The sequence below is a fragment of the Fringilla coelebs genome (genome assembly GCF_963513975.1).
Source record: "Fringilla coelebs genome assembly, chromosome: 32".
Classification (NCBI taxonomy): Eukaryota; Metazoa; Chordata; class Aves; order Passeriformes; family Fringillidae; genus Fringilla; species Fringilla coelebs.
Genome location: NC_140058.1, coordinates 741,323 through 766,152, shown reverse-complemented (window position 1 = coordinate 766,152; position 24,830 = coordinate 741,323). Strand labels below are relative to the sequence as shown.

General features: G+C 55.6%; 3 protein-coding genes across 3 annotated transcripts in view; 1 reads left to right on the top strand and 2 right to left on the bottom strand.

The window, feature by feature from the left end:
* Positions 1-731, bottom strand: part of LOC311164390 (protein Wiz-like) — a gene marked incomplete at its 5' end in the record, with an annotated part of 10,963 nt that extends 10,232 nt beyond the window's left edge. Inside the window, one exon of the mRNA XM_084223829.1 lies at positions 702-731. Within this exon, the coding sequence (XP_084079955.1) occupies positions 702-731 (30 nt within the window). The remainder of the gene's footprint in view (positions 1-701) is intronic.
* On the bottom strand, positions 708-9,444 carry LOC311164389 (uncharacterized protein; the record flags this gene model as incomplete). Its single annotated transcript, XM_084223828.1, has 5 exons — positions 708-1,647; positions 2,589-2,696; positions 5,342-5,392; positions 7,453-8,150; positions 9,440-9,444. 5 exons carry the CDS (start codon positions 9,442-9,444, stop codon positions 776-778), a joined length of 1,734 nt encoding a protein of 577 aa, XP_084079954.1. The 3' UTR covers positions 708-775.
* A 385-nt stretch (positions 9,445-9,829) lies between these two features.
* LOC311164473 (protein Wiz-like) overlaps positions 9,830-24,830 on the top strand; it is a 69,201-nt gene continuing 54,200 nt past the window's right edge. Inside the window, 2 exon segments of the mRNA XM_084223945.1 lie at positions 9,830-9,909; positions 22,714-23,069. Of these exon segments, the coding sequence (XP_084080071.1) occupies positions 22,781-23,069 (289 nt within the window). The 5' untranslated portion in view covers positions 9,830-9,909; positions 22,714-22,780.

Sequence of the window (24,830 nt, the reverse complement as noted above, 5' to 3'; positions counted from 1 at the left end):
AGGAGGGACTGGGAGTTACTGGGATGGACTGGGAATGGGACTGGGAATGGGACTGGGATGGACTGGGAGGGACTAGGATCAAACTGGATAGACTGGGATGGACTGGGAGGACTGGAATCAAACTGGGATGGACTGGGATGGACTGAGAATGGGACTGGGATGGACTGGGAGGGACTGGGATGGGACTGGGAGGGGGACTGGGATCAAACTGGGATCAAACTGGGATGGACTGGGAATGGACTGGATCAAACTGGGATGGGACTGGGATGGACTGGGAGAGACTGGGGGACTGGGGGGGACTGGATGGAACTGGATGGAACTGGATGGACTGGGATGGACTGGGAGGGACTGGAGGGACTGGGATGGAACTGGGAGGGAACTGGGAGGGACTGGGATGGACTGGGAGGGACTGGGATGGACTGGAGGGACTGGGAGGGACTGGGGGGGACTGGGGGGGTTTTAGGGGTGAATTTGGGGGGATTTGGGGTGAATTTTTGGGGGGATTTTGGGGGGGATTTTTTGGGCAACCCTGGAGGGGATTTTTGGAGGATTTGGGGGGTCCTGGGGGGATTTTGGGGGGATTTTTTGGGGGATTTTGGGGTGAATTTGGGGGTGATTAAAGGGAGGTTTGGGGGAGGATTTTGGGGGGGGAATTTTGGGGGGAAATTTCAGGATTTTGGGGAGGATCTCTGATCTCTGACCTTCACAATAAAGCGGGGGCTCGGGGCCATTTTCGGGGGTCCCGGTGCCGTTTTTGGTGGTCCCAGTTCCATTTTCAGGGGTCCTGATCCCATTTTCGGGGGTCCCAGTTCCATTTTCGGGGGTCCCGGTGCCGTTTCCGAGGGTCCGGTGCCGTTTCCGGGGGTCCCGATCCCATTTTCAGGGGTCCTGATCCATTTTCAGGGGTCCTGATCCCATTTTCGGGGGTCCCGGTGCCGTTTTCGGAGATCCCGTTCCCGTTTTTGGGGTCCCGTTCCCGTTTTCGGGGGTCCCGGTGCCGTTTTCGGTGGTCCCAGGGCCATTTTCGGTGGTCCCGGTGCCGTTTTCGGTGGTCCCAGGGCCATTTTCGGGGTTCCCGGTGCCGTTTTTGGGGGTCCCGGTGCCGTTTCCGGGGGTCCCGGTGCCATTTCTGGGGGGTCCCGGTGCCGTTTTCGGAGATCCCGATCCCATTTTCAGGGGTCCCGGTGCCGTTTTCGGTGGTCCCCGGTGCCGTTTCCGGTGGTCCCGGTGCCGTTTTTGAGGGTCCCGGTGCCGTTTTCGGGGGTCCCGGTGCCGTTTTTGGTGGTCCCGTTCCCGTTTTCGGAGATCCCGGTGCCGTTTTTGGGGGTCCCGGTGCCGTTTTCGGTGGTCCCGTTCCCGTTTTCGGGGGTCCCGGTGCCGTTTTTGGGGGTCCCGTTCCCGTTTTTGGGGGTCCCGTTCCCGTTTTCGGGGGTCCCGGTGCCGTTTTTGGGGGTCCCGGTGCCGTTTTCGGGGGGTCCCGGTGCCGTTCCGGGGGTCCCGGTGCCGTTTTCGGGGGTCCGGTGCCGTTTTTGGGGGTCCTGGCCCGGTAGCCCCGGTTGCACTCACACCTGTAGCTCCCCTCGGTGTTGTGGCAGCTCTGGGAGGGGGGGCAGGGCGGGCGCCCCTCCTGCAGGCACTCGTTGATGTCTGGGGGGGAGGGGAGGGGGGAGGGGGAGGGGAGAGGGAGGGGAGGGGTCACTTGGGGACCCCCCCCCAAAAATTGGAACCCCCATCCCCCCAAAACCGATCTGTGGGGAGGGGGGGAGCCCAAAATTCAGCACTGACCCCTCCCCAGTGTCTCCCAGTCCATCCCAGTTCACCTCAATCCCCTCCCAGTCCATTCCAGTCCCTCCCAGTCCTCCCAGTCCATCCCAGTCCCTCCCAGTCCTCCCAGTCCATCCCAGTTCACCTCAATCCCCTCCCAGTCCATCCCAGTCCCTCCCAGTTCACCTCAATCCCCTCCCAGTCCATCCCAGTCCCTCCCAGTCCTCCCAGTCCCCCCAGTCTGTCCCAGTCCCCCCAGTCCATCCCAGTCCTCCCCAGTCCCTCCCAGTTCCTCCCAGTCCCCCCCAGTCCCTCCCAGTGCTCCCAGTTTGCCCAGTCACCCTCGCAGTGGCGCTCCCAGTCCCCCCCAGTCCCTCCCAGTGTTCCCAGTCACCCTCGCAGTGCCGCTCCCAGTGTTCCCAGTCCCTCCCAGTGTTCCCAGTCACCCCCCCAGTCCCTCCCAGTGCTCCCAGTCCCTCCCAGTGCTCCCAGTGTTCCCAGTCACCCTCGCAGCGGTGCTCCCAGTGCTCCCAGTCCCTCCCAGTCCCTCCCAGTCCCCTCCAGTGCTCCCAGTCCGTCCCAGTCCCTCCCAGTGCTCCCAGTCCCTCCCAGCGCTCCCAGTGCTCCCAGTCCCTCCCAGTGTTCCCAGTCCCCCTCGCAGCGGTGCTCTCAGTCCCCCCCAGTGTTCCCAGTCCCTCCCAGTGTTCCCAGTGCTCCCAGTCCATCCCAGTCCCTCCCAGTGCTCCCAGTCCCTCCCAGTGCCCCCCCAGTCCCTCCCAGTCCCCCCCAGTCCCCCTCCCAGTCCCTCCCAGTGCTCCCAGTACCCTCGCAGTGCCGCTCCCAGTGCCGCAGGCGGTTCCAGGGGGGTCCCTCGAAGCCGGGGGGGCAGCGGCAGTGGCTGCTGTTCAGGGGGTGCGGGCAGGGGGGCTGCCCTGGGGGGACACAACGGGGTCAGGGCACCCCAAAACGGACAAATCCACCCCAAAAAACAGACATCCACCCCAAAACGGACAAATCCACCCCAAAACGGACAAATCCACCCCAAAACGGACAAATCCACCCCAAAACGGACAAATTCACCCCAAAATAACCAAATTCACCCCAAAACGGACAAATCCACCCCAAAACGGCCAAATCCACCCCAAAAACACATAAATCCATCCCAAAACAACCCAAATCCACCCCAAAACGGCCAAATCCACCCCAAAACGGACAAATTCACCCCAAAACGGACAAATTCACACTGAAACACAGAAATCCATCCCAAAACACACAAATCCACCCCAAAACGGCCAAATCCACCCCAAAAATACATAAATCAACCCCAAAACCCCACAAATCTACCCCAAAACCAGAAATCCATTCTACACAACACAAATGTGCCCCAAAACAACATAAATCCATCCAAAAAACACACACCTTCACCCCAAAATAACCAAATTCACCCCAAAAACCACAAATGTGCCCCAAAATAACCCAAATTCACCCCAAAACAGCCAAATTCACCCCAAAAAACCCAATTCCACCCCAAAATAACCAAATTCACACCAAAACACATAAATCCACCCCAAAACCAGAAATCCATCCCAACACAACACAAATTCATCCCAAAAACACAAATCCATCCAAAACACACACAAATCCACCCCAAAACGGCCAAATTCATCCCAAAACACACAAATCCATCCAAACCAACCCAAATCCACCCCAAAACCAGCCAAATTCACATCAAAACAACCAAATTCACCCCAAAATAACCAAATCTATCCCAAAAAATACAAATCCATCCCAAAACAACCCAAATTCACCCCAAAAACCACAAATTCATCCAAAACAACCCAAATTCACCCCAAAACAACCCAAATCCATCTAAAACAACCCAAATCCCTCCCAAAACCCCCCCAAAGTTTCCCAAAAAACCCCAAATCTCCCCAATTTCCCTCCAATTTCCCCCCAAAACCCCCCAAATCTCCCAAATTCCCTCCCAATACACCCCAAAAAACCCGACACCCCCAAAACCGCCCAAATTTCCCCAATTTTCCCCACAAAACCCCAAATTTCCCCCCCAAAAAAACCCAAATTTCCCCCCAAAACCCCAAATCCCCCCCAAAATCCCCTTCAAATACCCCAAATTCCCCCCAAAACCCCAAATCTCTCCAAATTCCCCCCAAATCTCCCCAAATTCCCCCCCAAACCCCCAAATCTCTCCAATTTCCCCCCAAATCTCCCCGAACCTCCCCAAATCTCCCCAATTTTCCCCCCAAATCTCCCCAGTTTCCCCCCAAAAACCCCAAATCCCCCCAAACCCCCCCAAAACCCCCAAATCTCCCCAATTTCCCACCAAACCCCAGCAAAAAACCCCAAATCTCCCCCCAAAAGCCCCAAATCTCCCCAATTTTCCCCCCAAAACCCCAAATCTCCCCAATTTCTCCCAAAACCCCCAATTTCCCCCCAAATCTCCCCAATTTCTCCCCAAAATCCCCAATTTCCCCCCAAATCTCCCCAATTTCCACCCCCAGACCCCCAAATCTCCCCAAAAACCCCATACCTCCCCAATTTCCCCCCAATTTCTCCCCAAAACCCCAAACCTCCCCAATTTCCCCCCAATTTCTCCCCCAAAACCCCAAACCTCCACAATTTCCCCCCAAATCTCCCCAATTTCTCCCCAAAACCCCCAATTTCCCCCCAAATCTCCCCAATTTCCACCCCCAAACCCCCAAATCTCCCCAATTTCCTCCCAATTTCTCCCCCAAAACCCCAATTTTCCCCCCAAAAAACCCCAAACCTCCCCAATTTCCCCCCAATTTCTCCCCAAAAACCCCAAATCTCCCCAATTTCTCCCCAAAAACCCCAAATCTCCCCAATTTCCCCCCCAAAACCCCCAAATCTCCCCAATTTTCTCCCCAAATCTCCCCCAAAACCCCAATTTTCCCCCAAAAAACCCAAAATTTCCCCAAAATCTCCCCAAATCCCCCAAATTTCCCCAAAATTTCCCCAATTTTCCCCCCAAAACCCCAAATCTCCCCAATTTCTCCCCAAAACCCCCAATTTCCCCCCAAATCTCCCCAATTTCCACCCCCAAACCTCCAAATCTCCCCAAAAAACCCCAAACCTCCCCAATTTCCCCCCAATTTTTCCCCAAAAACCCCAAACCTCCCCAATTTCCCCCCAAATCTCCCCAAAAACCCCAAATCTCCCCAATTTCCCCCCAATTTCTCCCCCAAAACCCCAAACCTCCCCAATTTCCCCCCAATTTCTCCCCAAAACCCCCAAATCTCCCCAATTTCCCCCCAAAATCTCCCCCAAAACCCCAATTGTCCCCCAAAAACCCCCAAATCTCCCCAATTTCTCCCCAAAACCCCCAATTTCCCCCCAAATCTCCCCAATTTCCCCCCAAACCTCCCCAATTTCCCCCCAATTTCCCCCCAAAAACCCCAAACCTCCCCAGTTTCCCCCCAAATCTCCCCAAAAACCCCCAAATCTCCCCCAAAAACCCCAAACCTCCCCAATTTCCCCCCAAATCTCCCCAAAAACCCCAAATCTCCCCCAAACCTCCCCAATTTCCCCCAAACCTCACCGGCCGCGGTGGGGGAGGGGCCGAGGGCGCCCAGGACGAACCAAACCAACCCTGGGGGGGGGGAGGGGCGGAAATGGGGGAGGGGGGTGTGAAATTTAGGGAGGGGGGAGGGGCAGCCTTGACCCAACCCCCCCCCTCGGCTTTTGGGGACCCCCCTCACCCCCTCCCAGTCCAAACTGGGCCAAACTGGGAGCGCCCCCCCCTCCCCCCCCGAGTTTGTTGACACCGCCCCTCCCCCACCCTCCCCCCCAAAAATTTGGGGGTTGTGACGTCACGCGCCCCCCCCCCCCCATTTCCGCCGTGGGAATCCCAAATTTTGGGGGGGGGGATCCTGACGTCACCGCCCCCCCCCCCCCCCAATCCCCTCCCAGTTCCAAACTGGGAGCGCGGGAAGCGCTGGGTGTGGCCCCTCCCCCACCCACCCAAACCCCCCAAAAATCCCGGGGTGGGGGAGTGGCAGCGGGGGGTCGCGAGCCCCCCCAAAAAGTTTTGGGGACCCCTCCCCCCCCTCTCCCAGTCCCTCCCAGTTCCTCCCAGCGCCGCCAACTGGGAGCCGCCCCTCCCCCACTTCCCTTTTCAAGCGTGGGAAAAGAAACGCGGGGGGGGGAGTGGGGGGGAGGGGCACCCCCAAAAAAATTTGGGGGGGGGGAAGGGTCGGGAGGGGGGTGGGGGAGGGGATTTGGGGGATCCCCCCCAAAAAAATTTGGGGAAACTGAGGCACGGAGTGGGGGGAGGGGCGCGAACCGTTATGGGGGGGGGGGGAGGGGGAGTTTTGGGGACCCCTCCCCGAATTTGGGGAAACTGAGGCACGGGGGGGCGTCCCCGGGAGGTTTTGGGGGAGATTTTGGGGTTTTGGGGTTTTTTAGGAGATTTTCGGGCTTTTTTGAGGAGATTTTGGGATTTTTTGGGGGAGTTTTTGGATTTTTTAGGTTTTTTCCGGGGAATTTTGGGGATTTTTTGGGGGGATCCCGTCCCGGATGGGTTTTGGGGCGGGGGTCCTGGGGTAGATTTTGGGGCGTTTTGGGGGTTTTTAAGTGATTTTATTTTTACTATGGGACTTTTGGGGTTTTTTAGGAGATTTTGGGAGAATTTTGGGGGTTTTGGGGGGGTCCCGGGACGGTTTTGGGGAGATTTTGGGATATTTTGGGGGAAATTTGGGGATTTTCGGGGGTTCACAAAGCATTTTTGGGGGGATTTTGGGTTTTTTTGGGGGGCATTTTGGGATTTTCGGGGGTTCCCGGGAGGGTTTTAGGGGGATTTTGGGGTTTTTGGCGTTTTAATGGGGGATCTTAGAGGATTTTGGGGTTTTTGGGGGGGATTTTGGTGTTTTTTGGGGGGGATTTTGGGATTTTCGGGGGTTCCCGGGGCGGTTTTGGGGGGATTTGGGGGTTTTTAGGGGGGATTTTGGGGTTTTTGGGTGGGATTTTGGGTTTTTCGGGGTTTCCCGGGCTGGTTTGGGGGGAATTTTCGGGTATTTCGGAGATTTTAGGGGGAGGATTTGGGGTTTTTCGGGGGTACTCGGGGCAGTTTTGGGGTTTTTCGGGGTTCCTGGGGCGGTTTTGGGGAGATTTTGGGCTATTTCGGAGTTTTTCGGGGGAGGATTTTGGGTTTCTCGGGGTTTTCCGGGGCGGTTTTGGGGGGATTTTGGGCTATTTCGGAGTTTTTAGGGGGAGGATTTTGGATTTTTCAGGGTTTTCCGGGGCGGTTTTGGGAAGATTTTGGGGTATTTTGGAGTTTTGGGGGGGGATTTGGGGTTTTTCGGGGTTTGCCGGGTCGGTTTTGGGGGTACTCGGGACAGTTTTTGGGGTGTTTTGGGGTTTCCGGGGTTTCCCGGGGCGGTTTTGGGGGGATTTTGGGCTATTTCGGAGTTTTTAGGGGGGGATTTTGGGTTTTTCGGGTTTTCCCGGGGCGGTTTTGGGGGGATTTTGGGCTATTTCGGAGTTTTTAGGGGGGTTATTTTGAGTTTTTCGGGGGTACCCGGGGCGGTTTTTGGGGTATTTTGGGGTTTCCAGGGTTTCCCGGGGCGGTTTTGGGGGGATTTTGGGGTTTTCTGGGAGGTTTTTGGGGTATTTTGGGGAGTTTTTAGGGGATTTTGGGGGTCCCGCTCTCACCGAGGCTCCCGGCGAATCCCATCGCGCGTGCTGGGCGTGGTCTGATGGATGGGCGTGGTCTAAATGGGCGTGACCATTTAACGGAACTCATCTGTGGGCGTGGCTTTGGGAAGGGGGCGTGGCCAGGAAGCCCCCTGGGCCCTTGGGTGGCCCCAGTGACCCCTGGGGTGGCCCTGGTGGCCCCGTGGTGGCCCTGATGACTCCTGGGGTGGCCTTGGTGGCCCCGTGGTGGCCCCAGTGACCCCTGGGGTGGCCTTGGTGGCCCCGTGGTGGCCCCAGTGACCCCTGGGGTGGTCTTGGTGGCCCTGATGACTCCTGGGGTGGCCTTGGTGGCCCTGATGACTCCTGGGGTGGCCTTTGGGTGGCCCTTGAGTGGCCCTGGTGACTCCTGGGGTGGCCCTTGGTGGCCCTGATGACTCCTGGGGTGGCCCTTGGTGGCCCTGGTGACTCCTGGGGTGGCCCTGGTGGCCTTGGTGGCCTTGATGACTCCTGGGGTGACCCTTGGTGGCCCCGTGGTGGCCCTGATGACTCCTGAGGTGGCCTTGGTGGCCCTGATGACTCCTTGGCTCCTCCTGGGGTGGCCCTTGGTGGCCCTGATGACTCCTTGGCTCCTCCTGGGGTGGCCCTTGGTGGCCCTGATGACTCCTTGGCTCCTCCTGGGGTGGCCCTTGGTGGCCCTGATGACTCCTTGGCTCCTCCTGGGGTGGCCTTGGTGGCCTCATGGTGGCCCTGATGACTCCTGGGGTGGCCTTTGGTGGCCCTTGGTGGCCCTGGTGGCCCTTGGTGGCTCCAGTGTCCCCTTGATGTCCCCAATGTCCCCAAGGGCCCCACATGCCCTTTGCTGGTGGCACTTTGGGGGGTCCCCTCAGTTCCCCAGAGCGCCTTCGGGGACACTTTGGGGACAGTGGCAGCACCTGGGGCTCCCTCTGTCCCTTTGGGGACACTTTGGGGACACTGACAGAGCCCGGGGTCCCCTCACTCCCTCAGGGGACCCTCAGGGGACCCTTTGGGGACATTTTGGGGACACTGGCCCAGCCCGGGCTCCCCTCACTCCCTCAGGGGACCCTTTGGGGACATTTTGGGTACACTTTGGGGACCCTGACCCAGCCCGAGCTCCCCTCACTCCCTCAGGGGACCATTTAGGGACACTTTAGGGACATTTTGGGGACACTTTGGGGACACTGACAGAGCCCGGGCTCCCCTCAGTCCCCCAGGGGACCCTTTGGGGACACTTTGGGGACATTTTGGGGACACTTGGGGACACTTTGGGGACACTGACCCAGCCCGGGCTCCCCTCACTCCCTCAGGGGACCCTTTGGGACACTTTGCAGACACTTTGGGGATACTTTGGGGACATTTTGGGGACAATGACCCAGCTCGGGCTCCCCTCACTCCCTCAGGGGACTCTTTAGAGACACTTCGGGGACACTTTGGGGACATTTTGGGGACACTGACCCAGCCCGGGCTCCCCTCACTCCCTCAGGGGACCCTTTGGGGACCCTTTGGGGACACTTTGGGGACATTTTGGGGACACTGACCCAGCCCGGGCTCCCCTCACTCCCTCAGGGGACTCTTTGGGGACACTTTGGGGACATTTTGGGGACACTTGGGGACACTTTGGGGACACTGACCCAGCCCGGGCTCCCCTCACTCCCTCAGGGGACACTTTGGGGACACTTTGGGGACCCTCTGGGGACACTTTGGGGACATTTTGGGGACACTGACCCAGCCCGGGCTCCCCTCACTCCCTCAGGGGACACTTTGGGGACACTTTGGGGACCCTCTGGGGACACTTTGGGGACACTGACCCAGCCCGCGCTCCCCCCCTTCCCCCGGCCCCGACCTTCCCCTCACACGCCCAAGATGGCGGCGCGCCTCCGCCGTCGCGCTCTGATGACGCAATTCCCGCGCCGCTCCCCCTCCCGGAAGGTCGCGGCCACACAACCCCCGCCACTCTCAAGATGGCGGCCCGGGCTCCCCCACTGACGTCATCGCGACGCGCCGCGCGCGGGGCGGGCGGGCGGAGGGCGGCGGCGGCGGCTCCGGCGGGGCGGGCGCGGGGACGGGGGGCGGCCCCAACATGGCGGCGGCGGCGGCGGCTCCTCCCGCTTCCCCGCCGGGCCCCGCTTCCTCACCGGGCCCCTCATCCCCGCCGGGGCCCCGTTCGCCGCCGCCGCCCCCCCCCTCAAGATGTCGGCGGCGGCCCGGTCGCGCGCGGCGTGACGTAGTCAGGCCCCGCCGGCGGGAGGGGGGCGGGGGAGCGGCCGGAGCGGCGCAGGCGGCGGGACCGGGACCGGGACCGGGAGCAGAACCGGGAGCGGGCGGAGCTCCGGGACGGCTCTTCAGGGCGCCATGGCCCCGGCGCGGCGGCGGCGGCGCGGGCCCGGGGCGGGCGCGGGGCGGCGGCGGCGCTGAGCGGGAGCAGCCCCGCGGGCGCGGCCCCGGGGGCCCGGTCCGGTGAGTGCCGGGGGGGGCCCGGCGGGGCGGGCGGGCCCGGAGCGGGGCGAGAGCTCGCGGCGAGCGCGGAGGAGGCGCTGACACCCCCCAGACCCCCTCGTACCGGCCCCGTCCCGGGTGCTGAAAGGCGGAGCGGGGACAGGGGGACGCGGGGACACCGGGGACGGGGGGACAGCGGGGACAGGCGGCTCCCGGGAGGACGGGGAGGGGGGACACGGTGCGGCAGCGGGGCTCCGGCGGGTGCTGACGGCGGAGGGGACCGGGAACGGGGAACCGGGAGGGGAACGTGAGGGGACAGTGAGGGGAACGTGAGGGGGAGAGTGAGGGGAACGTGAGGGAGACAGTGAGGGGATCATGAGGGGACAGTGAGGGGATCATGAGGGGGACAGTGAGGGGATCGTGAGGGGGGAACCGTGAGGGGAACGTGAGGGGGAGAGTGAGGGGATCATGAGGGGGACAGTGAGGGGAACGTGAGGGGAACGTGAGGGGGGAACCATGAGGGGACCGTGAGGGGGAGAGTGAGGGGATTGTGAGGGGACGATGAGGGGACAGTGAGGGGGGAACCATGAGAGGACAGTGAGGGGATCATGAGGGGACAGTGAGGGGGGAATTGTGAGGGGATCGTGAGGGGGGGACAGTGAGGGGACAGTGATGAGGGGACAGTGGGGAACGTGAGGGGACAGTGAGGGAAATATGAGGGGACAGCGAGAGGATTGTGACGGGACCATGTGGGGACAGTGAGGGGGGAATTGTGAGGGGATCATGAGGGGACAGCGAGGGGATCGTGAGGCGACAGTGAGGGGGCAGTGATGGGGGGGTTGTGAGGGGGCAGTGAGGGGGGAATTGTGAGGGGATCGTGAGGGGGGAACTGTGAGGGGACAGCGAGGGGATCGTGAGGGGACATTGAGGGGAACGTGAGGGGATTGTGAGCAGGGAACCATGAGGGGATTGTGAGGGGACAGTGAGGGAAATGTGAGGGGACAGCAAGAGGAACATGAAGGGAACATGAGGGGGGAACTGTGAAGGGATTGTGAGGGGAACATGGGGGGATCATGAGGGAGCGGGGAGGGGACAATGCGGGGATCATGAGGGGACAGCGAGGGGGGAACCGTGAGGGGACATTGAGGGGATTATGAGGGGATTGTGAGGGGACAGTGATGGGGGACAGTGAGGGGACATTGAGGTGGGAACCGTGAGGGGATCGTGAGGAGATTGTGAGGGGAACGTGAGGGGATCATGAGGGAGCAGGGAGGGGACAGTGAGGGGATCATGAGGGAATTGTGAGGGGACAGTGACAGGGGACAGTGAGGGGACATTGAGGTGGGAACCATGAGGAGATTGTGAGGGGAATGTGAGGGGATCATGATGGGGGAAACCGTGAGGGGACAGCGGGGAACATGAGGGGACAGTGAGGAGGGGACAGTGGGGAACGTGAGGGGACAGTGAGGAGGGGACAGTGGGGAACGTGAGGGGACAGTGAGGGAAATGTGAGGGGACAGCGAGAAGATTGTGACGGGACAGTGAGGGGGGAATTGTGAGGGGACAGGGAAGAGAAAGTGAGGGGAACGTGAGGGGACAGTAAGGGGGACAGGGAGGGGATCATGGGAGGACAGTGAAGGGATTGTGAGGGGACAGTGAGGGGACCGTGAGGGGACAGTGAGGGGATCATGAGGGGACAGCGAGGGGATCATGAAGGCACCCAGGTGAGGCTGTGTGAGTTGAGGGGTGGTCACGGTGGGGTCTGGGGTTCTGGGACAGGTGAGGGGGGGTCTGTGGTGGGGTTCAAGTGTGCACAAGAGGGGTCTGTGAGGGACCCCAGGTGTATGGGGGGGATGTGTGACAGTGCCCAGGTGTGTGGGTGGGGCTGTAGGGGGATCCAGGTGTGCAGGGTGGGGCTGTAGGGGGGTCCAGGTGGATCCAGGTGTGCAGGGTGGGGCTGTAGGAGGATCCAGGTGGATCCAGGTGTGCAGGGTGGGGCTGTAGGGGGGGTCCAGGTGGATCCAGGTGTGCAGGGTGGGACTGTAGGAGGATCCAGGTGGATCCAGGTGTGCAGGGTGGGGCTGTAGGAGGATCCAGGTGGATCCAGGTGTGCAGGGTGGGGCTGTAAGGGGGTCCAGGTGGATCCAGATGTGCCACGTAGGGCTGTAGGGGGGTCCAGGTGGATCCAGGTGTGCCAGGTGGGGCTGTAAGGGGGTCCAGGTGGATCCAGATGTGCCACGTAGGGCTGTAGGGGGATCCAGGTGGATCCAGGTGTGCCAGGTGGGGCTGTAGGGGGGTCCAGGTGGATCCAGATGTGCAGGGTGGGGCTGTAGGGGGGTCCAGGTGGATCCAGATGTGCAGGGGGGTGTCTGTGACAGTGCCCAGGTGTACCAGGTGGGGCTGTAGGGGGGTCCAGGTGGATCCAGGTGTGCCAGGTGGGGCTGTAGGGGGATCCAGGTGGATCCAGGTGTGCAGGGTGGGGCTGTAGGGAGGTCCAGGTGGATCCAGGTGTGCAGGGTGGGGCTGTAGGGGGATCCAGGTGGATCCAGGTGTGCAGGGTGGGGCTGTAGGGGGGTCCAGGTAGATCCAGGTGTGCAGGGTGGGGCTGTAGGGGGGGTCCAGGTGGATCCAGGTGTGCAGGGTGGGGCTGTAGGGGGGTCCAGGTGGATCCAGGTGTGCAGGGTGGGGCTGTAGGGGGGTCCAGGTAGATCCAGGTGTGCAGGGTGGGGCTGTAGGGGGGTCCAGGTGGATCCAGGTGTGCAGGGTGGGGCTGTAGGGGGGTCCAGGTGGATCCAGGTGTGCAGGGTGGGGCTCTGTGTCCAGGAGAAGCCCCGAGCTGGGGGCTGGGCAGGGCAGGATCTGCATGGGGAACTTCTTGGAGGCCCTTGGAGCAGCTTTGGGACCATCCTGGAGCTGCTTTGGGATCATCCAGAACCCTTTGGGTCACCTTTGGGATCATCCTGGACCTCCTGGATCAACTTTGGGATCATCCTGGAGGCGCTTTGGGATCATCCAGGACCACTTGGAGCAGCTTTGGGATCCTCCAGAACCCTTTGGGTCACCTTTGGGATCATCCAAAGACCTCTGGAGCAACTTTGGGATCATCCTAGAGGAGCTTTGGGATCACCCTGGAGGAGTTTTGGGATCATCCAGGATCTTTTGGATCATCTTTGGGATCATCCAGGGCCTCTTGGAGCAGCTTTGGGACCATCCAGGACCTCTTGGATCACATTTGGGATCATCCTGGAACCCCTTGGATCATCTTTGGGATTATCCTGGAGGCACTTTGGGATCATCCAGGACCCCTTGGAGCTGATTTGGGATCATCCTGGAGGCGCTTTGGGATCATCCAGGATCTCTTGGAGCAGCTTTGGGATCATCCTGGAGGAGCTTTGGGATCATCCAGGACCCCTTGGAGAACCTTTGGGACCATCCAGGACCCCTTGGAGAACCTTTGGGACCGTCCAGGACCCCTTGGAGCAGCTTTGGGACCATCCAGGACCTCTTGGATCACATTTGGGATCATCCTGGAACCCCTTGGATCATCTTTGGGATTATCCTGGAGGAGCTTTGGGATCATCCAGGATCTCTTGGAGCTGCTTTGGGATCATCCAGGACCCCTTGGATCATCTTTGGGATCATCCTGGAGGCGCTTTGGGATCATCCAGGATCTCTTGGAGCAGCTTTGGGATCATCCTGGAGGAGCTTTGGGATCATCCAGGACCCCTTGGAGAACCTTTGGGACCATCCAGGATCTTTTGGATCATCTTTGGGATCATCCAGGGCCTCTTGGAGCAGCTTTGGGACCATCCAGGACCTCTTGGATCACATTTGGGATCATCCAGAACCCCTTGGATCATCTTTGGGATCATCCTGGAGGCACTTTGGGATCATCCAGGATCTCTTGGAGCTGCTTTGGGATCATCCAGAACACCTTGGAGCTGCTTTGGGATCATCCTGGAGGCGCTTTGGGATCATCCAGGATCTCTTGGAGCAGCTTTGGGACCATCCAGGACCTCTTGGATCACATTTGGGATCATCCTGGAGGAGCTTTGGGATCATCCAGGACCTCTTGGATCACATTTGGGATCATCCTGGAGGAGCTTTGGGATCATCCAGGATCTCTTGGGACAGTTTTGGGGTCATTCAGGACCCCTTGGATCATCTTTGGGATCATCCTGGAGCAATTTTGGGATCATCCAGGACCTCTGGAGCAGTTTTGGGATTGTCCTGGATCAATTTTGGGATCATCCAGGACCTCTGGAGCAGTTTTGGGATCATCCTGGAGCAATTTTGGGATCATCCAGGACCTCTGGAGCAGTTTTGGGATCATCCTGGAGCAATTTTGGGATCATCCAGGACCTCTGGAGCAGTTTTGGGATTGTCCTGGAGGAGCTTTGGGTTCATCCTGACCCTTTTGGAGCAGCCACGACCCCACACCCGAATTCCCTGAGGATCCCAAATCCTGGATCCCAAAAATGCCCTCGGTGCAGGAATTTGGGATGGCTGAGGGGATTTATTTGGGGCAAAAAAAGCCAATTTTGGGCTAAACGAGCTCGTCAAGGACTCACAGGAGCACCCTAAAATTATTTGGGATCGCGGTTGGGGCTTCCATCCTCCTGTTCTGGAAAATCTCAGGGAAAAACCGTGGGGAAAATGAGGAAAAACTCCAGGAAAATTAAAAAAACAAGAAGGAAAAAATTCCAAGAAAGCTCCAGGACCTTGGGAATTCGGCCCTGACCTGGAGGAGGATTCGGAGGATTCGGTGTCACCCGTCCCGGAATGTGTGGGATGGCCTGGAGGAGGAGGAGGAGAAAATTCCAATTCCTGCCTTTTCCTCCTGCTTCGGGAGGGGAAAAAAAAGGAAAAAAACCAAACCAAACCAAAAAAAAATCCACCAGGAATTTGGAGCCGTTCCCGTGGGTTTATCCTGGGAAAAAAAAAAGGGAATTCTGGGGGGAAAAATTCCAGAAATCCACCAGCGGAGCCTGAGTCGAGGGGGAAAATCCAGGTTGGAATTGTTTTTTTTTTCCGGGGAAAATGAGGAAAAACACGCGGGGTTTGGGTGTGGGAGCATTCCAGACCGGGAATGATCTGGTAAAAATGAGAAAAACGTGGAAAATCGCTGGAAAATCGCTGGAAAATCGCTGGAAAATTGCTGGAAAATCGCTGGAAAATCGGGAAAACCGGCGGCTTTGGCAGCGCGGTGGATCCCATTCCCCGCCCACGATTCCCGCAGGGAATAAAAAAATAAAATCCCCAGGAATCCCAAATTTTTGGAGCCACCCAGTGCCGGGATTCCCGGGAGCCCTGACCTTTTTTTTTCCCTGTTTTTCCTCGGGAAGAGGCGGGAATTGCCCGTCCCCACTTAACCGGTTTTGCATTTAAATCGTCCCAAATCCCGCTCCGCCTTTTTTTGGGACGATGGGCTGGGGGCAGGGATCGCTCCCGGAGCTCGGGAAGAGTTCGGGAATCGCCGGGGAATTCGGGTGAGCCGGGAAAAAAAAGGGAAAAGTTGAATTTTTTCCATCCTTCCCCCCACCCCCCGGCGGGATTTTGGGGAGGATCCTTGGGTTTTGGGGAGCGCCGATGGATTCGGGAAGGGGAAATTTGGAAAAGGTGGATTTGGGGCTGGGGGTGGTGCCGAGCACAAAATGCCCACGGGGGTTTGGGATGCAGGGGGATTTGGGATCCAGGGAAATTTGGGATGCAGGGGGATTTGGGATCCAGGGGGATTTGGGATCCAGAGGGATTTGGGATCCAGGGAAATTTGGGATCTAGGGAAATTTGGGATCCAGAGGGATTTGGGATGCAGGGGGATTTGGGATCCTTGGATTTGGGATGCAGGGAAATCTGGGATCCAGGGGGATTTGGGATCCAGAGGGATTTGGGATCCCTGAATTTGGGTTCCAGAGGAATTTGGGATCCAGGAGGATTTGGGTTCCAGGGGGATTTGGGATTCCAGGGAGATTTGAGTTCCAGGGGGATTTGGGATCCAGGGAAATTTGGGATCTAGGGAAATTTGGGTTCCGGAGGGATTTGAGTTCCAGGGGGATTTGGGATCCCTGAATTTGGGATGCAGAGGGATTTGGGATCCAGGAGGATTTGGGATTCCAGGAGGATTTGGGATCCCTGAATTTGGGATGCAGAGAGATTTGGGATCCAGGAGGATTTGGGTTCCAGGGGGATTTGGGATTCAGGGAAATTTGGGATGCAGAGGGATTTGGGATCCAGTGGTATTTGGGTTCCAGGGGGATTTGAGATCCCTGAATTTGGGTTCCAGAGGGATTTGGGATCCCTGAATTTGGGTTCCAGAGGGATTTGGGATCCAGGGGAATTTGGGATCTAGGGAAATTTGGGTTCCAGAGGGATTTGAGTTCCAGGGGGATTTGGGATTCAGGGAAATTTGGGATCCAGGGGGATTTGGGTTCCAGAGGGATTTGGGATCCCTGAATTTGGGATCCAGGGGGATTTGGGATCCAGGAGGATTTGGGATCCCTGAATTTGAGTTCCAGTGGGATTTGGGATTCAGGGAAATTTGGGATCCAGGGGGATTTGGGTTCCAGAGGGATTTGGGATCCCTTAATTTGGGATCCAGGGGGATTTGGGATCCAGGAGGATTTGGGATCCCTGAATTTGAGTTCCAGTGGGATTTGGGATTCAGGGAAATTTGAGTTCCAGGGGGATTTGGGATCCCTGAATTTGGGCTCCAGGGGGATTTGGGATCCCTGAATTTGGGTTCCAGAGGGATTTGGGATCCCTGAATTTGGGTTCCAGAGGGATTTGGGATCCCTGAATTTGGGTTCCAGAGGGATTTGGGATCCCTGGATTTGGGTTCCAGAGAGATTTGGGTTCCAGGAGGATTTGGGTTCCAGGGGGATTTGGGATCCCTGAATTTGGGTTCCAGGGGGATTTGGGTTCCAGGGGGATTTGGGATCCCTGAATTTGGGATCCAGGGGGATTTGGGGTCGTCCCCAAAGGGGGTTGGATGAGCAGAATTTTGGGAGAATTACAGAAATTCTGTCTCCGGGATTCCCGCCCCAAAATTCCTGGGATTTTAAAGCAAACTCCAAATTTGGGGCCGTTTTCCCACCCGGGATCTCGGGATGGTCCCAGAAATGGGGAAAAACGTGAATTTTGTGGGGTTGGGAGGATTTGAGGCGGATTTGAGGTTCCTGGGAAGGGCAGGTGGCTCTGCCTCATCCCATTCCAGCAGGATCCCCAAATTTGGGATTTTCTCCCTAAAATCCTCCTGGGTTTGGAATGTTGGAGGGAGCAGAGTTTGGGATCAGAGTTGGGGTTTTCGGGGTGCTGCTCGTGGAATATCCCAAAAACCAAAGCTGGGTGGAGCACCTGGAATTAAAAACCTGGATTTGTGCCGGGTTTTGGGGGATTTGTTGGGATTTGTTCTGGATTTGGGATTGGGGATTTGTTGGGATTTGTTCCGGGTTTGGGATTTGGAATTTGTTCTGGGTTTGTTTTGGGTTTGGGATTTGGGATTTGTTCTGGGTTTGGGATTTGGGATTTATTGGGATTTGTTCTGGGTTTGGGATTTGTTGGGATTTGTTCTGGGGTTGGGATTTGGGATTTGTTCTGGGTTTGGGATTTGTTCCGGGTTTGGGATTGGGGATTTGTTGGGATTTGTTCTGGGTTTGGGATTTGGGATTTGTTCTGGGTTTGGGATTTGGGATTTGTTGGGATTTGTTCTGGGTTTGGGATTGGGGATTTGTTGGGATTTGTTCTGGGTTTGGGATTCGCTCTTGCTCTGGGATTTGTTCTGGGTTTGGGATTTGTTCCAGGTTTGGGATTTGGTTTTGATTTGGGATTTGCTCTGAGTTTGGGATTTGGGATTTGCTCTGAGTTTGGGATTGGGGATTTGCTCCAGGTTTGGGATTTGTTCCAGGTTTGGGATTTGCTCTGAGTTTGGGGTTTGCTCTGAGTTTGGGATTTGCTCCAGGTTTGGGATTTGTTCCAGGTTTGGGATTTGCTCTGAGTTTGGGATTTGTTCTGGATTTGGGATTTGTTCCAGGTTTGGGATTTGCTCTGAGTTTGGGGTTTGCTCTGGGTTTGGAATTTGGGATTTGTTCTGGATTTGGGATTTGTTCCAGGTTTGAGATTTGTTCTGGATTTGGGATTTGCTCCAGGTTTGGGATTTGCTCCAGGTTTGGGATTTGGGATTTGCTCCAGGTTTGGGATTTGGGATTTTGCTCCAGATTTAGGATTTTCTCCGTGTTTGGGATTTGCTCCGGATTTAGAATTTACTTCAGGTTTGGGGTATTGGATGTGCTCCAGATTTGGGATTTTCTCTCTCTTTGGGATTTAGGATTTCGCTCCGGATTTGGGATTTTCTCCATATTTGGGATTTAGGATTTTGCTCCGGATTTGGGATATTCTCTGTGTTTGGGATTTGTGATTTTGCCCCATATTTAGGATTTTCTCTGTGTTTGGGATTTAGGATTTTGCTCTGGATTTGGGATTTTCTCTGTGTTCGGGATTTGGGATTCTGCTCTGGCTTTAGGATTTTCCCCGTGTTCAGGATTTGGGATTCTGCTCTGGTTTTAGGATTTTCTCTGTGTTTGAGATTTAGGATTTTGCTCTGGCTTTAGGATTTTCTCCATGTTTGGGATTTGGGATTCTGCCCCAGATTTGGGATTTTCTCTGTGTTTGGGCTTTTGCCCCAGATTTGGGATTTTCTCCGTGTTTGGGATTTGGGATTCTGCTCTGGTTTTAGGATTTTCTCCGTGTTCAGGATTTGGGATTTTGCCCAAGATTTGGAATTTTCTCCGTGTTTGGGATTTAGGATTTTGCCCCAGATTTGGGATTTTCTCTGTGTTTGGGATTTGGGATTTTGCTCTGGCTTTAGGATTTTCTCTGTGTTTGGGATTTGGGATTCTGCTCTGGCTTTAGGATTTTCTCCGTGTTTGGGATTTAGGATTTTGCTCCGGATTTGGGATTTTCTCCATGTTTGGGATTTGGGATTTTGCTCTGGATTTGGGATATTCTCTGTGTTTGGGATTTGTGATTTTGCCCCATATTTAGGATTTTCCCCGTGTTCAGGATTTGGGATTCTGCTCTGTCTTTAGGATTTTCTCGGTGTTTGAGATCTTTACCCCCTCCTCCAGCCGCAATCATTCCCTGTTCATTTACATTCCGCACCTCGCAGGTATTTTTAGGCTCTTCCCTTCCTCGCGGGTAAATTTAGCGGCTCCTGCTCCCTCCGGTGCCTTCATCCCCCCGAGGAGCCGCCGGTTCCCGGCCCTGAGCGCCTCTTCCTCCTCCCGAGGAGCCGCCGGTTCCCGGCCCTGAGCGCCTCTTCCTCCTCCCGAGCCGCCGATTCCCGGCTCTTTGCGACTCTTCCTCCTCCCGAGCCGCCGGTTCCGGCTCTTTGCGCCTCTTCCTCCCCCCGAGCCGCCGGTTCCCGGCTCTTTGCGACTCTTCCTCCTCCCGAGCCCGGTTCTCCCTGCCCCGGACCCGCCCTTCCCTCCCCGCCATCGGCTTCGTTCCCGTTTTGGGGCAGGAAAAGGGGATTTGGGGATCTTTGTTTCACTGGAATTGGGTTCATTGCCATTTTGGGGGCAGGAAAAGGGGATTTGGGGTCTTTATTTCAGTGGAATTGGGTTCATTCCCATTTTTGGGGGCAGGAAAAGGGGATTTGGGGATCTTTGTTTAACTGGAATTGGGTTCATTCCCATTTTGGGGGCAGGAAAAGGGGATTTGGGGTCTTTATTTCAGTGGAATTGGGTTCATTCCCGTTTTTGGGGCATGAAAAGGGGATTTGGGGATCGTTATTGCACTGCAATTGTTTTAATTCCCACTTTTGGGGCAGGAAAAGGCGATTTTGGGATCTTTGTTTCACTGGAATTGGGTTCATTCCCACTTTTTGAGGACTTTATTTCCCTGAAATTGTTCTAATTCCCACTTTTTGGGGCAGGAAAAGGGGATTTGGGGATATCTTTGTTTCACTGGAATTGTTTTAATTTTGGCCTTTTGGGGCAGGAAAAGGGGATTTGGGATCTTTGTTTCAGTGGAATTGGGTTAATTCCCATTTTTGGAGCAGGAAAAGGGATTTTGGGGATCTTTGTTTAACTGGAATTGGGTTCATTCCCATTTTTGGGGCAGGAAAAGGGGATTTTGGCATATTTATTTGGGTGGAATCGGGTTCATTCCCATTTTGGGGCAGGAAAAGGGGATTTGGGGTCTTTATTTCAGTGGAATTTGGTTCATTCCCACTTTTTGGGGCAGGAAAAGGGGATTTGGGGATCTTTATTGCACTGGAATTGTTTTAATTCCCACTTTTGGGGCAGGAAAAGGCGATTTTGGGATCTTTGTTTCACTGAAATTGGGTTCATTCCCACTTTTTGAGGACTTTATTTCCCTGGAATTGTTCTAATTCCCACTTTTTGGGGCAGGAAAAGGGGATTTGGGGATCTTTGTTTCACTGGAATTGGGTTCATTCCCATTTTGGGGGCAGGAAAAGGGGATTTGGGGATCTTTGTTTCCCTGGAATTGGGTTCATTGCCATTTTTTGGGGCAGGAAAAGAGGATTTGGGGATCTTTATTTCAGTGGAATTGTTTTAATTCGCACTTCTTGGGGCAGGAAAAGGGGATTTGGGGATCTTTGTTTCACTGGAATTGGGTTCATTCCCACTTTTGGGGCAGGAAAAGGGGATTTGGGGATCTTTATTTCCCTGGAATTGTTCTAATTCCCACTTTTTGGGGCAGGAAAAGGGGATTTGGGGATCATTATTTCAGTGGAATTGGGTTCATTCCCATTTTGGGGGCAGGAAAAGGGGATTTTGGGATCTTTGTTTCACTGGAATTGTTTTAATTCCCACTTTTGGGGGCAGGAAAAGGGGATTTTGGGGTCTTTATTGCACTGGAATGGTTTTAATTCCCACTTTTTGGGGGCAGGAAAAGGGGATATGGGGATCTTTATTTCTCTGGAATTAATTCCCACTTTTTGGGGCAGGAAAAGGGGATTTTGGGGTCTTTATTTCACCTGAATTGGTTTAATTCCCACTTTTCAGGTGGGGAAAAAGTGATTTTGGGATCTTTATTTCAGTGGAATTGTTTGAATTCTCACCTTTGGGATCTTTATTTCCCTGGAATTGTTTGAATTCTCACCTTTGGGATCTTTATTTCCCTGGAATTGTTTAAATTCTCACCTTTTGGGATCCTTTGCTCCTTTTCTACCCCTTTTCCCTCACTGGGGTGGCGAGGGGAGCAGATTTGACTTTTGGTCTCTTTTGGTGTCCCCAAACTCTCCCTCTTTGCTCATTTTCTCCCTGTTTTCCCTCAGTGAGGAGCACAGGTGACATTTGGTCACTTTTGGTGACATTTGGTGACTCTTGGTGTCCCCAGCCCCTTTTCCTTTGCTCATTTTCTGCCTTTTTTCCCTCACTGGGGTGGCAAAGATGAGCACAGGTGACATCTGGTCACTTTTGGTGTCCCCAAACCCTTTCCCTTGGCTCATTTTGTGCCTGTTTTCCCTCAGTGAGGATCACAGGTGACATTTGTTCATTTTTGGTGTCCCCAGCCCCTTTCCCTTGGCTCATTTTCCCCCCATTTTCCCTCAGCAGAGTTCAGTGAGGAGCAGAGGTGACATCTGGTCACTTTTGGTCACTTTTGGTGCCCCCAAACTCTCCCTCTTTCCTCATTTTCTCCCCGTTTTCCCTCAGTGAGGAGCACAGGTGACATTTGGTGACTCTTGGTGTCCCCAGCCCCTTTCCCTTTGCTCATTTTCTGCCTTTTTTCCCTCAGTGGGGTGGCAAGGATGAGCACAGGTGACATCTGGTCACTTTTGGTGACATCTGGTCACTTTTGGTGTCCCCAACCCCTTTTCCTTGGCTCATTTTCCCCCCATTTTCCCTCAGTAGAGTTCAGTGAGGAGCACAGGTGACATTTGGTGACTCTTGGTGTCCCCAGCCCCTTTTCCTTTGCTCATTTTCTGCCTTTTTTCCCTCACTGGGGTGGCAAGGATGAGCACAGGTGACATCTGGTCACTTTTGGTGCCCCAACCCCTTTTCCCTTTCCTCATTTTCCCCTCATTTTCCCTCAGTGAGGAGCACAGGTGACATTTGGTGACATTTATTCACTTTTGATGTCCCCAACCCCTTTCCCTTTCCTCATTTTCTCCCCGTTTTCCCTCAGTGAGGAGCAGATTCGCCATTTGTTCACTTTTGGCCCCCCAACCTCTTTCCCTTTCCTCATTTTCCCCCCATTTTCCCTCAGTGAGGAGCAGATTCGCCATTTGTTCACTTTTGGCCCCCCAGCCCCTTTCCCTTTCCTCATTTTCCCCCCATTTTCCCTCAGTGAGGAGCAGATTTGACATTTGTTCACTTTTGGCCCCCCAACCCCTTTCCCTTTCCCCATTTTCCCCTCATTTTCCCTCAGTGAGGAGCAGATTCGCCATTTGTTCACTTTTGGCCCTCCAGCCCTTTCCCTTTCCCCATTTTCCCCTCATTTTCCCTCAGTGAGGAGCAGATTCGCCATTTGTTCACTTTTGGCCCTCCAGCCCTTTCCCTTTCCCCATTTTCTCCCCATTTTCCCTCAGTGGAGCGGCAATAATGAGCAGATTTGACATTTGTTGACTTTTGGCCCCCCAACCCCTTTCCCTTTCCTCATTTTCCCCCATTTTCCCTCAGTGGAGCGGCAATAATGAGCAGATTTTCCATTTGTTGACTTTTGGCCCCCCAGCCCCTTTCCCTTTCCCCATTTTCCCCCCGTTTTCCCTCGGTGGAGCAGCAATGAGGAGCACATTTTCCATTTGTTGACTTTTGGCCCCCCAGCCCCTTTCCCTGGTCTCACTCTCCCGTTTCCCCGCAGGTTCTGCCGGCAGTCCCCGCCGTGCCGCCGCCGCGTTCTGCTCCGCGCGGCGCCGCGGCCCCGCGGCATGGAGGAGAGCGTCCCGCCCTTCCCGCAGCGCCTCGGCGACGGCGCCGGAGCCCTCCTGATGCCCCCCGAGCCCGGCCCCGAGCCCGCCTTCCTCCAGGACGCCAAAGCCGGCGCCGAGAGCGCGGCGCCGCCCGGCACCCGGCTGGAGGAGGACGCGTTCTACGGCGGCGCCGAGGAGCGGGAGCGGGCGGGCGCGGGGCCCGAGCCCAGGGAGGAGCCCCCGGACTTCTTCTCCTCGCTGGCCCGGCACGAGCCCGACGTGGCCATGGAAGCGCACGACGAGGCCGGTGAGTGCCGGCGGCGCCGCGCGGGCCGGGCCGGTTCAGGGGGTTCTGGTGGTCGCGCCCGGTGGTGGCACCAGCACGGTTTGGGGGGGTTGGTTCTCTTGGGGATGGTGTTGGTTGGGGTGGTGTTGGTTGTCTTGGTAGTGATGATGATGTTGGTTGTGTTGGTGATGAGTTGGTTGTGTTGGTGATGAGTTGGTTGTGTTGGTGATGAGTTGGTGTTGGTGTTGGTTGTCTTGGTAGTGATGATGATGTTGGTTGTGTTGGTGATGATTTGGTTGTGTTGGTGATGTTGGTTCTCTTGGTGTTGGTTGTGTTGGTGATGGTGTTGGTTGTGTTGGTGATGTTGGTTCTCTTGGTGTTGGTTGTCTTGGTGATGAGTTGGTTGTCTTGGTGATGAGTTGGTTTTGTTGGTGATGAGCTGGTTGAGTTGGTGATGATGTTGGTTGTGTTGGTGTTGGTTGTGTTGGTGATGAGTTGGTTCTCTTGGTGATGATGTTGGTTCTCTTAGTGTTGGTTGTGTTGGTGGTGATGTTGGTTGTGTTGGTGATGGTGTTGGTTGTGTTTGTGATGGTTCTCTTGGTGTTGGTTGTGTTTGTGATGGTTCTCTTGGTGTTGGTTGTGTTTGTGATGGTTCTCTTGGTGTTGGTTGTGTTGGTGTTGGTTGTGTTGGTGATGGTTCTCTTGGTGTTGGTTGTGTTGGTGATGAGTTGGCTGTGTTGGTGATGAGTTGGTTGTGTTGGTGTTGGCTGTGTTGGTGATGAGTTGGCTGTGTTGGTGATGAGTTGGTTGTGTTGGGGATGAGTTGGTTGTGTTGGTGATGAGTTGGCTGTGTTGGTGATGAGTTGGTTGTGTTGGTGTTGGTTGTGTTGGTGATGAGTTGGCTGTGTTGGTGATGAGTTGGTTGTGTTGGTGTTGGCTGTGTTGGTGATGAGTTGGCTGTGTTGGTGATGAATTGGTTGTGTTGGTGATGAGTTGGTTGTGTTGGTGTTGGTTGTGTTGGTGATAGTTTTGGTTCTCTTGGTGATGTGTTGATTCTTGTGATGATAATGTTGGTTTTCTCTTGGTTCTCTTGCTGATGATATTGGTGTTCTCTTGGTGTTGGTTCTCTTGGTGACGGTGTCGGTTTTCTCTTGGTGTTGGTTCTCTTGATGATGATATTGGTTCTCTTGGTGATGGTATTGGCTCTCTTGGTGTTGTTTCTCTTGGTGATGATGTTGGTTGTGCTGGTGATGATGTTGGTTGTGCTGGTGATGATGTTGGTTGTCTTGCTGTTGGTTCTCCTCATGTTGACTCACCTGGAGATGGTGATGGGTCTCTTGCTGTTGACTCTTGGAGTTGTTCTTGGCTCTTGGTGACGGTGTTGGTTTCTTGGCACTGATGTTGGTTCTCCTGGTGGTGGTTTTGGTTCTTTTGGTGGTGGTGTTGGTTCTATTGGTGATGCTGTTGGTTCTCCTGGTGATGCTCCCTTGGTGATGGTTTTGGTTCTCCTGGTGATGCTCTTTAGTGATGGTTTTGGTTCTCCTGGTGATGCTCCTTTAGTGATGGTTTTGATTCTCCTGGTGATGCTCCCTTGGTGATGCTGTTGGTTCTCCTGGTGATGCTCCTTTAGTGATGGTTTTGGTTCTCCTGGTGATGCTCCTTTAGTGATGGTTTTGGTTCTCCTGGTGATGCTCCCTTGGTGATGGTTTTGGTTCTCCTGGTGATGCTCCCTTGGTGGTGGTTTTGGTGGTTCTCTCTTGATGATGATGATGATGATGATGA